General features: G+C 31.4%; 1 protein-coding gene across 1 annotated transcript; it reads left to right on the top strand.

The window, feature by feature from the left end:
- Nucleotides 1-7977: 7977 nt before the first annotated feature.
- Nucleotides 7978-9255, top strand: LOC149474940 (uncharacterized). Its single transcript, XM_089714027.1, has one exon. It carries the CDS (start codon nucleotides 7978-7980, stop codon nucleotides 9253-9255), a length of 1278 nt encoding a protein of 425 aa, XP_089570153.1.
- The last annotated feature ends 3824 nt before the right edge of the window (nucleotides 9256-13079 follow it).

The following is a 13079-nucleotide window of genomic DNA, read 5'->3' as shown; positions in this document are numbered from 1 at the left end:
TTCGCGCAAAACATCTGATTTTTCAAACTTAAAATGTCTTTATATATCATACATTGCACTTGTAAGATAATACATACACACACATATTAAGAAAAAACACTATTTTTAACGTTCATGATATTTTTGATGTCATTTTTGTTATTTAAACTAGTTAAAAAACAGTTTAAAAAAGTTCTGTCTTGGACGTCCGTGTGTCTGTATGTGCGGATCCTTTTTCTTGTTAACACGATAGCGACCAAAATACTTTACTAATCGAGTCTTTTTTTTTCTCTTACGCTTGAGTATGCTCAGGAATAGAACCCTTTCATTTTTCAGGGTCTGATTCGATGTGGTTTAATTGTTATTAAATAAACAAAAATAATAATTAATAAATAATTATTAAAAAAAAATTATGAGGCGTGCACTTTTGGATTTTCCAAATTTATTTTCTCTTACGCTTGAGTATGCTCAGGAATAGAACCCTTTCATTTTTCAGGGTCTGATTCGATGTGGTTTAATTGTTATTAAATAAACAAAAAAAAACTCGGATGTTTTTTTTTTTTTTTTTGAAGTGAATTTTTATATTTTTATTGAAATTGATTCCAGAAGATTACTGGGAACTTTAAAAATTCATTTTGTTACTTTTATTAGTAGGTACGATCCTTATAAGTATTTTAGTGTATTCAACCAACTTAAAAAAGTGTGACTATTTTACAACAATTTGAATATGAATTGTATTATTGTATACAATATCGAAGCTTTTTAAGAAATGTATAAAATACTTTTTTAAGAATTATTATCATACATAATATTATGTTACCGGCAATATATTAAAACCGGCATTGTATGCAATTCTTAGTAAATGCATGTTATTCCGAGAAACAGTCGGAATGAAATAAATTAAATTCGTCACATTACCTACTTATATCTTTAAATCTGAACTTTTCCTAAGTAGCAAACACATTTGCAAATGTGGGTGGTTTTTGGGGTAGCTATTAACCAATATGAGGTCAAAACTAAAATCCAAGATGGCGCCGACGAAAATTTGAAATCTTTTCGTCATGGGTGTCATTTTCATGGTTTTTGGGGTAGCTATTAACGAATATGAGGTCAAAACTATAATCCAAGATGGCGCTGATGAAAATTTGACTTTTTTTCGTGATGGGTGTCATTTTCATGGTTTTTGGGGTAGCTATTAACGAATATGAGGTCAAAACTAAAATCCAAGATGGCGCCGACAAAAAATTTACATCTTTTCGTCATGGGTGTCATTTTCATGGTTTTTGGGGTAGCTATTAAACAATATGAGGTCAAAATTAAAATTCAAGATGGCGCCGACGAAAATTTTACACATTTTCGTCATGGGTGTCATTTTCATGGTTATTGGGGTAGCTATTAACCAATATGAGGTCAAAACTAAAATCCAAGATGGCGCCGACGAAAATTTTACATATTTTCGTCATGGGTGTCATTTTCATGGTTATTGGGGTATCTATTAACCAATATGAGGTCAAAACTAAAATTCAATATGGCGCCGACGAAAATTTTACATCTTTTCGACACGGGTGTCATTTTCATGGTTTTTGGGGTAGCTATTAACCAATATGAGGTCAAAACTAAAATCGAAGATGGCGCCGACGAAAATTTTACATCTTTTCATCATGGGTGTCATTTTCAAGGTTTTTGAGACAGCTATTACCAAATCCCCAATGTAACCGTCGATAATTAGGTATATTTTTCTTACTCCTTTAAAGTAAACTTAAATAAAATAACAAAAACGTTAACAACTACAGTTTTGTAGAAAGTCTTAAAAAAACAATTTTAAAGAACACTATTTTAAAGAACATTGAAATACATAATTATTTAGAAATGTAATATAAAACTCAACTCTGTGGCAATCATGTTAATATTCTGACAGATATTATTAACTTTGAATATATTCGCTAAACTTTATTTAAAATAAGTTAAGTAATAATTAGTCATCAGTAATAATTCAGATTAGTTTATTGATATCATATTAGAAACTTACTTATTATTACTTAATTTAAAAACTGCTATGAAAAATGTGAATTTACTATTAAAATTAAGACTAATAATAAAGAACGAAATAACAACGAGTGGATTAATAGGAAGGTTATACAAGCTTGTGAAATTAGAGACAAACTATTTATATAGTGGACTAAAAACACAAATAATTTTATTATTAAACAAAAATATAATAAATATAGAAATTATGTAAATTCATTAATTAATACTTGCCTTTTTTCAAACACTGCGTCAGAGGTTTTGTGATACGAGCGAAATCGGGTACAAATTTTCTATAGTAGCCTAATAAACCGAGAAATTGCTTAATTTGCTTAGGCGTTTTAGGTATAGGATACTTTTCTATTGCTGAAATTTTGTCCGGATTAGGCTTAATTCCGTCCTTAGAAATAACATGGCCTAAATACGATGTCTCTAATTTTAAAAATTCTGACTTGTCCATTTAGATTTTAAAATTTGATTCTCTCAATTTTGCAAAAACCTTTTCCAAATTATTCATGTGCTCTTGCAATGACGTACTAAAAACAATGATATCATCGAGATAAACTAGGCAAATCGTGTTCTGCAGGTCTTTGAGAACATTGTCCATCACTCTCTGAAAAGTTGATGGAGAATTTTTTAAGCCCATGGGCATACGTAAAAATTCGTAGTGCCCATGCTCGACATTGAACCCTGTCTTGTGGACGTCATCAGGGTGCATTTCCACCTGATAGAATCCACTAGCTAAATCTAAGGTGGTAAAATATTGGCAATTTCCTAGCTTATGGAGGACGTCATTTATATTGGGGATGGGATATTTATCATCTACTGTCTTTTCATTAACTTTTCTGAAGTCTACAACAAGCCGCCACTTAGTTTTACCTGAAGCGTCTGCTTTTTTTGGGACCACCCATATAGGTGAGCTCCATGCAGATGCAGAAGGTCTAATTATACCTTGTTCTAACATATTTTTAATTTGGCTTTTGACTTCCTCTCTATGAATAAATGGATATCTGTAGCTACGAGTGTGAACGGGTACCTCATCCGTTGTCCTAATTCTATGCTTAATCTTATTAGTGAACGTGAGAGGCTCTCCCTCAATGTAAAATACGTCCGCGTACCTAGCACATAATTTCTCTAAATTGATACGTTCTTCCGGATTTAAATGATCGGTTCTAAGTTTGGATAAAACTTTATCTGCACGAGATGTAACTCTATTATTGCTAAAAACTTCTGCATTAAAAATTTCGCAGTTAATTGGTCTATCTAATGAAAAAATTACGTCATGCGGAGATGGGTTGTACACGGTTGTCCTCGAATTCTATCTTGAACGTTATTGACTTTAAATTTATCTGATTCCAGGATACAATTTTCAGGAACGGTTATGAGGAAGCTGCCATTAACAGTCATGAAATCGTCCTGTTTGCATTTTAGGTGTATTTTCGTCTGGTGTGGCATAGATAGGATGTAGTGTCTGTCATCCAGTCCTAGTATCATTTCTTGAGAAAGGATTACTTCCGTCATCCTGCATCCTTGGCCCAAGACTTGACTTTGAATAAAATCCTGTATGCAGTCTGCTTTCGTCTGGATCTGATTGGTTTTTATCTCACAAAGATACCCGTTACCGTACTTCGGGCATTCAGCCTCCATGTACAAGAAAGACTGTGTACTTGTGGCAATGAAAGGATAAGGAGGGATGAGAGCCTGCATGTACTTATTAGGAAAAACAGCTAATTTATAAAAAGTAAATGAATCCTTAGACACTATCGGAAATTTAAGAACAATTATAATCTTTTTTCCATTAAAATAATATCCTGGTTTTATTATATCGTAATATTGTCTTAATTCTAACTCTAAAATTCTATCCTTACCATATATAGTATTTAATTTTATTAATATATCCTTTAACACATTTGAACTTAACATAGAATGATGTGTTGAGGACGTACGAATGAAAGCTAATGTATTTTCAATTCTAACCAATTCTTGCAATATATCATCTACATTTTCTGTCATTATGCTAAGGATTTGGGCAAATTTAGCATATTTTATCAAACGGGATATTTTATAGTCTTGTTGCGTCATAAAAAATAATAAAGTAGAATTTATTTTTACCTGATTTTCGACAATTTTGGATATAAGTTCAGAATGACGTTTCATCCATTCTTTGCTTATACTAATATGACTATTGAATTCATTAACTATTTGATCCTGATTGTGTTCTAAATTTTTGATAACACTATCGTATCTTATTGCGTCTGTATAATCTAAATTACCAGTTATGCCTTTTATTACCGATCCTAGCCCATCAATGAGACCTCTTTTTACACGACTTGGCTCAAGCGATTTAAGCTGTTCTAAAACTTGCACTAATTTAGAAGAAAGGTGCTCAATTTGATTTTCGTACAAACTTAAAGCTTCACTGTCTAGAGTCTTTTTATAGTGTATAAGTTGGTCCTGTAATGTCCTTAATTTAATGTCAATGTCATTAAGTTCTATGTATTCTAAAAACGTATGATAGTGCGTCAAAAGTCTCGCTTGTCCAAGTTTAAACGGCAGTAGTCCTGGTCCATTTCCTAAGTCGTCAAGTTTTATCTCCTGTGTCATTACTACGGGGATCGTGAGAAGCATCAGTATCCTGTAACAATTTGGCGGTCTTAGGCACACGTTTAAGTCTGTGTTTTGCAACGGGGTCCTTTTTACGAGAGGTATATATATGTATAGGCAAGTTAGTTAAAACCTTATCTTTAGTATAACGGGGTGCTAATTTCTTACGGGCAGCTAATGGGTTATTGACAAATACTATATGTTATAGCTAATTACTGCTGGGCGCTGCAGCTGGCTGCGATTTCGTCCATGTATCTACTGAAAGGTTTCATGACATAATATGAGCACAGGGGAATAAAATAAAAAGACCAGTATGTACATCCAAAAATATTTATTTCAATTATTACAAATTATCCTTAATCTAATTTTGAAAATCTAACACTGAATTAGATTCCTTACAATATTATTCAAATTAATAACAAAATAACGTATTTTACGACAAATTAATATTGAACTAATTATGTAGTTAAAACACGAAAGCGCATTACCTTGTTATACCAGCTGCATTAACCAAAAATTGTATATGATAATATAATATTTTCAACTGATATCAAAATGTACGAAAAATAGTACTTAATAAGTAATTGAACTGAGAACATAATTTAATATTCACACAAAGCTGTATTGTTTCGATATACGTTGTTTTTATTGTAAACTGCATTACATATTTTGATAAAAAAATACTGTAAAACAACAGATGATGAAATTTTCAAAATGAAAAAAAAAATACAAATTTGCCGCGCAATCGACATTTGACAGCTCTACGACTGAATGAGGCGGTTAAAAAAGTTTGTATAATATTAATAGAAATAATTATCGAGATTTAAATTGCTCTACAATTAACTCGTACTCGTAATACGATACCTTGGAGTTGGAGCGAAAATATTGTTTGTAATAATTTGGCTAGGAAACTAATTGAAATTAAAATAATAATAATTAGAAAAATGTATTGTGAAACTGTTTAAAGCAAAAAACGTTTCGTTACACCAATTATGTTTATGAATGAAATACAAATGATTGCATGCTTTCAAAATACAAGACTTATGTACTAATGAAACTTTTCATGAATTTTGTTCGAAACTGTTGAAAATATATCTCAATAATCTAAATTTTGATACTGGTAGCACCATCTGTTGGCATTAATACTTACTAGAGTTCATTGATATGTTTAGTCTGTAGTTATCTGTGCAATAAATTCAGTTCCTTGTTGAAGCTAAAAACGTTGTTTCATTATAGAAACACGGTAGTAGGTCCGCCGTGTTTTGTTAGTTTTTAAAGTGACATTCGAAAATGAAACAACGATTTACGGAAAAGCACATAAAAATATAACATCACAGGGAGATAGAAACGCGTTTCATCGAGATTGGGTATCTAGTACCTATAAAGATAATTGGATGATTGGAATACTTAATGAAAATAGGAATTGTAGAGTCAGTATGTAATAATTCAGATTAGTAATTTATTGATATGATATTAGATACTTAGGTCGAGTGAACGCGTTTTTACAATAATTATTCGTTCTATTATACAAAGTATGTTTTAAACTAAATTTTCGAATTTCATCGTGTATTTTACAATAATTTGTTTTGAATGATATATAGATATATATATATATATATATATATATATATATATATATATATATATATATATATATATATAGTTAACTAATTATAATACTAACATAGTTTTAAGGTACACACCTAACAATTATAAGGATGAATAGATTATTCAGATAGAAATAAACGAAAATAAATAAATAGTTCCCGTTCCCGTGGGATTTACGGGATATAACCTATCCTATTTGTTAATCCAAGTTACCTGTTGAGTATGAATATCATCGTTTACGCATGAAAATAAGTGGACGCGATCTCCACTTATGTTCATACAAATACAGACTTTACAGGGTGCTCCAAAATTACAACATTTCAAAATTTTTTGCTACTTGTTTTTATTTTTATTTTAATTAAAACTAGATAAAAACTAACAGTAATTTTTACTTTTTGAAAATATTTAGGTTTTTATTAATGTTTAAAAATCGTCTTATTCCTAAATGACGTCATTCTTATGGTGGACTTTGTTCTAACGTCTGTATGTATAACGTCTATTTCTGTGTAGTTTTAAAAAACACGAACCTAACCTAACCCACCCCCTTATCCAAACCAAAAATTTCTGATTACGAATTATCGGCATAGTTACTACAAAATGCCGACCGTTTGTAAACGGCCAGATTATATACAACTTGCCTGCGACATATCAATATCTTAAATATTTTACTTTTCCGATAGATATTTAGGAAATGTATAGATTTCCTAGGAAATGTGTATAAAATAATTTATTTCACACATTTCCGTACGATTTTAGGAATTATATACATTTCCTAGGAATTGTATACAATGACGGATTACATACATTTCCGGTAACATATATATTAGAATATTAGAATTAGATATTAGATTGGCATTGTCATTTTTTTTCCGCCATTTGTAATTTTACTTCTATATTTTGTACAATAAAGTTTAATTAAATAAAAATATATATATTAATATTATTTTTATCGATAAACATAGTAATGTTTATCGATATATGACAGACCTAAATCTAAATAAAAAGATCAAAAGTAAATTGGAAGACATCACAATATGTCGACTGATAAAAACCTCACCCTGTGTGAATGCAGCGGCAGACATACTGGTACAGCATCATCGTGCAGACGAATCACATGCATTGTTCTATTGAAAGCACTTTCGGGGAAATGTAGGGAACATAATATGATATATCCTTTACATTTGGCTTGACATTTTCAGTTCCAATTGCTTCTAACCATTTTCTTTTTCTATATTCACTTCTTGGTAACCTTAAAAAAATGAAGAACTGCTTCAATAATGGGAATAAATAACCAGTCATGTGAATTTAAATAACGATTATAAATATTTAAATAACGATTTTAAGTGTATCAATTAACTAATTACTTTTATTTTTAGTTTAATAAGTGACTGTTACTATAATTTTTTGGATCACAGCCGTTAATTCATTCTAACGCATTAACAGAATTGGGGAATTCATTTTATTAGAGCATGGCAACACCAGTGTTTACATTTTGACGTTGATAGCTGATCACAGTTCACACATCAAACTTTGACGGGGGCTCAGGAAAAAAGCGCGGGAAACTTCGAACGAGGCGGGAGCGTGTTTTTAAATTTTAATATTAATTTAAACTTAATTTATGATCAGAGGAGTATTTTGTTGTAAATATTGTAGTATTTAGTGTAAATAGTAAAAGTTTTATATATTATTGGTAAGTTTTATATTCATTATTAGTAGTTATGTAAATTTTATATTGGAATTGGGTACCCTTCATAGAAATCTATGAAGGATCCTCCTGATCCTTTAAATGAGGGATCAGGTCTGGGACCTGGTCCCTCTGTCGCGAGCTATGTAACACTCTATAGCAATGATGACAATTTTGATAAAGATCTTCTTGAGTGGGAACAAGAAGGTAACAGAAAAAGGAAGCGCGGGAAAAATTTTAATACAAATAGCCTAGAAAATTCAGAGAGTGGTCGCCAAAGTGTCAATTCTAATACAAACTCTGTATCGGTTAAGGAAAATATTTCAGTTGGTTTGCAATCTAATTCTTTAATCAGTTTATACACTGAACAGGATGCTTTCCCATTTATTGTTCATGTCCAAAGAATAGAATCATCTCCTGGTGATGGTTCCGTTTTACATCCTATAACATTTGGAAATTTTTTGAAAAATAATTGTTTTAAAAATATTGTAGCAGGCAGTGTCAAAAGAATAGGCAGAAATAGATGTGTTGTCGCTTTTTCAACTGCACAAGATGCTAATTCATTCATTAATAATAAATCCTTAGAGACATTTAATTTACGAGCAAAAATCCCAAGCTTTCATGTTTCTAGGATAGGGCTAGTAAGAGGCATTCCATCAGAATGGTCTCCTGAAGAAATTAAAGATAATATAGTTGTTCCTAATGGATGTGGCTCTATAATTAAAGTGCGCAGAATCAATTATAAAGTTACTGTTGATGGTGCAGTTACATGGAAGCCTTCACAGTCAGTTATATTAACTTTTGATGGGCAAACACTACCATCTAGAATATTCATATGCTTTAATTCCTTACCTGTGGAGCTATACATATTTCCAACCATTCAATGTTATAATTGCTGTAGGTATGGTCACACAAAATCGATTTGTAGATCCAAGCCCCGTTGCTACAAATGTGGGCAGGATCATAGTGGTGAAACTTGCTCTGTTGAAGAGGATGGTGCATCGTGTATAATGTGCTCTGGTTTCCATTTTGCAAATAATAAAAACTGTCCTGAATATAATCGCCAAAAACAAATTAAACATACTATGGCTCAAAAGAACTTGTCATATGGAGAGGCACTGAAATTACACCCACAATCAAAAAAACCTTATGCTGAAGTGCTCACCACTTCAACATTGCAAGTCTCACCAAAACATCCATTACAGAATGCTAATAATTTAAATACCTCTTATAAAAAGACTGTTTTTAAAAAACAACGCTCTCCTCCTAAAAGTAGTCAAGGCTATGATAGAGCTGCTCATGAGGCTTTGCTTAAGGCGTTACCCGGCAATTTCGACTATGTTCAACCTCTATAAAGTCTGGTACAACATAAAGCACAATACCGAAAAAAATATATAAAATAGGATGGTCTTTGATCTTTAATTGCTCGCGAGGACTTTTTTCCAAAGTTAATAGATTTCTAGAAAAAAAATGTGCCGTGGTCATCGATTTTTCCGCAAATACTCTATAAACTTCGTAACCTGCTGACTTAGAGCTCTGAAAATTTTATGTTTAATAAATTATCAGTTACACAACAGTCCCTGACGAGGATTTTTTGTTTCACTGATTGGTATCTTTTTAAATACAAAATGCGAGGAAAAAAGAAGGTGCAGCGGGAGAGGTTTGAGATCCGTCAAGTATGGTCAAGGTTATTAGCGCATGTATAAGCCTTAAAGCTTCACGCGTCCTACGTACATTATTTGCTCGTAACTAAATCAGTATGTTATAGTAGGACGCGTGAGAGATTATTAAAGAGTGCCAAATGCCTACACCTGACAATGGTTGTGCATACCTACAAATCTCAGTCTAGTGATACACAAAATTGTGAATTAATGGAAATTATAGTTGCATTAATAAATTTATTAAAACAGAGTAAAACATTAAGACCGTCCAACGTTGCATTACTTAATAAAATGATTAGTAACACAATTCATAACAATGGCTTCGAACATAATACACTGGAATTGCAGGAGCATTCTTCCTAAAAAATCAGAGTTGTTCCATATCATTAATACCTAAATATAATCCAATAGTAATCTCACTAAACGAGACTTGGTTAAAACCACAGTTAAAACCATATTTAAATTTTCGTAATTTCGTATCCCTATTCCCTGGTTACCTTGACATTTGTTTGAGGGATGATAGAACTGACGGATACGGCGGTGTTGTTGTTTTAGTTAAAAATACTCTTATTTTTAAAAAACTACATTTTTTTTTCAACAGATCGACAAAAGTTACAATATTGTCGGAACTATATATATATAATTCTTATCTCGTCTAAATATCTATAAATAATTATATAAATGTATATATACATAAAAATGTATGTCCTTTTTATAGAAGTTGTGCTAGTTTTTGATTACCTATAATTTTTTATTTACATATGTAGATTAGTGTTGTAAATATCTGTGTGTAAATGTTGTATAATATTATATTGCTGCTTCTCTGATTATACGCGTGCGTAAGTCTGTAAATATGTATAGAAATTTATGTTTCCCTACCTTTTAAAGAAAAATAAGGTCATAAAGAAGTTTCACTTCTTACGTGTGTACTCTAGTACACGCACACGTTTTTTTTTAATTTCGTCATCAATTAAATTTTTCAATTTCATACAATATAAAATGTACATATGTTTTGTTTATCGTATTGTATCGTTTTTGTGGTATTTATTGTCCTCAGGTTTAAAACGATATAATCAACTATAAAAATTATAGTCCGTAACCTCTCTGGAATTCTTTTAATTTTAGTATATTATGGTTAAAAGTGTATATATGCTGGAAAAATAGTAAAAAAACCTACATCGGGAACAATGGTTTTAACTATGACCTATATATAGGACAATGTGACTATGTTATTATGTAATTTGTGAAGGACAAACTGGAAAAGAAATTTAACACATTAATTGTATTACATATTTTTAGTGAATTTTTCTTTATCTGTGCTGTAATACCTTGCTTTTAACCAAGTCCACTTAACTCTTGACCCGTGGTTTTGATTCCCTTGCTAGTAGTTGCGGTTTTCAGAATATGCCGCATATGAATATTATTTTAATTATAGCTTAAATGTATTATAAATCTGAGTCTTTAATGTGAATATCAAGTTAATAAAATATGTAGCCGTTCATTAGTTGTAAGTTGAAATTATTATTTTTTTTATAAAGTGTAATTAAAAAATCATGTTATTTGCGATTATTCTTATATCCGTTTTATAAAACATTGCTTTTTACCAAATTTAAAGATTTTATGTACTTGGGATGTACCCTGTTGGTTTTGATTCCCTTGCAAATGTCAAAATTTGTTTAAAATTGCAGCATTAACGGCTGCATCCCAAAGGGTTTGGTTTTTAAGGGTCCAGAACCCTAATAAAATCACGTCTGTCCATCCCATCTGCATCTGTCTGTCAAGACCCATTTTCACAGGAACGCGTGATGTGACATAAAACTAAAATTTATGTTGAATACTTGAATCGATTGAAGCTGTGAAAAAATCAAACTGATAAACCAACGCAATCAAAAGATAAAGCCGTTTATTAACTCAGGCCCCGGAATCACAGACACAATAGAAAATCTATTGTATCGTGGACCGATTGGGCCGTTCGGGGCTCAATGGGTTATGCTGCAAATTTCGACATTCGCAAGGGAATTGACACCTACAGGGTACTTTCCGTGTACGTAGAGTTTTGAAATCGGGGTAAAATAAGGTCTTATAGCGCAGATTGAGGAATAATTTCGAAAAACATAAAATTTTGGAGTTACAACATAATGAAAAAATGGTTTGTTTGGAGCCCTCGGTGTGCGAGTCCGACTCTCACTTGGCCGGTTTTTTATTCTTATGTACTATATGTAGTACATTCGTAGGCAGAATGTTAAAGATGTAGATCGCTGTTTGAAGATTATTTTTATTTGCATTCATGACTTAAAATTGCCTTGGAACATTACTTATTTAATAAAACGAATTAAATGCATCATTTGCAGTACGCCTGCAAATATAAATCTACCCTCTCATTTTGTAAATGACTAGCGATAACAATTATTGTATTTTTGCCTTTTGGTGTCAAAACTGCTTCTATTACCCAGAAGAATAATGCAATTTTTCTATTTGAAGATATCACATTGCTGTCTAAAACTTCATAATCAATAATAACTTATTTGTTAGGTAACCCTAAAATAAACTTCCGTCTTGATATTTTAATTTTCTTTCGAAAATAAAAATTTGTATTTGATAGAATAACCTTTTCTGATTCGTAAGCATTTGAGTATCAATAAAAGAGAATTCAAATGGATCCAAACAACGATCCTTGTGGCAATGGAAGACAAGACACTCCAAGGCTTACTTTAACAATAGGACGTAACAGTATTTGAAATCAAGAAATATAACTCTGTATATTTTGTCAAATGAACAGATAATAATGCTAACACGATCAGTGTTTGGGGATTTACAGCTTTTAATTCCTGATACCAGGATTCTTCATGAAATTCTACACATAACACGTCTTACTTTATTCCAATCAAAATATTTTTAAGTTTCATGCTGTTTGTGTACTATGGACTCCTTAAACTACTGAACCGATTTTAATACAATTTTACCGATTAGTTTATATCTTAATTACAATATGTTTGGAAATACTGCATGTATTGAAGTAAAACTAGATTGGATAGCGTTCATCACTTTCCTGGTCGAATTCAAGTGGAACCTCGTGGTAATAAATCGTCGTCTCGAGGCGGTCGTTGTGTCCGATGTATTATAAGAAAAAATGAACAGAAGTTAACGTTATTTATGCTAAGTTGCAAATATTCCTATTTATTGGCCAATGTTGGCGTCAACACCACACATTACAACCACATGAGTATATAAATAGTACAGACACAAAGCTTCATAAGAATTTTTTTTGCTGTCAGTTAAATAAAATTTATTTAAGTAAATAAAACATTTAGATGTGAGTTACGCCAACGGATCCCCAAGACATTGCTGCGTCGACGTTTCTCACGGGAACGTATTGTACGGACGTAGCAGATTCCATTGGCGCAACGTAATTTTAAGTTTTCATTTTATATTCAATTAGCTTTATAGTTATTAATTGTTAAGACTTGCATCGAGCAAGACGTATTGTAATAAGTTTATATTAAAGTATTTCTAAGTGA

The sequence above is a fragment of the Colias philodice genome, chromosome 32, assembly GCF_061535455.1.
Source record: "Colias philodice isolate Cphi_HAF_F1 chromosome 32, ilColPhil1 Martin Lab GWU primary, whole genome shotgun sequence".
In the NCBI taxonomy this organism is placed as follows: domain Eukaryota; kingdom Metazoa; phylum Arthropoda; class Insecta; order Lepidoptera; family Pieridae; genus Colias; species Colias philodice.
This window is presented reverse-complemented; position numbering and strand designations above follow the sequence as displayed.

Coding starts and splice junctions, on each gene's coding strand:
- LOC149474940 (XM_089714027.1), top strand. CDS start 7,978: ATGAAGGATCCTCCTGATCCTTTAAATGAGGGATCAGGTCTGGGACCT.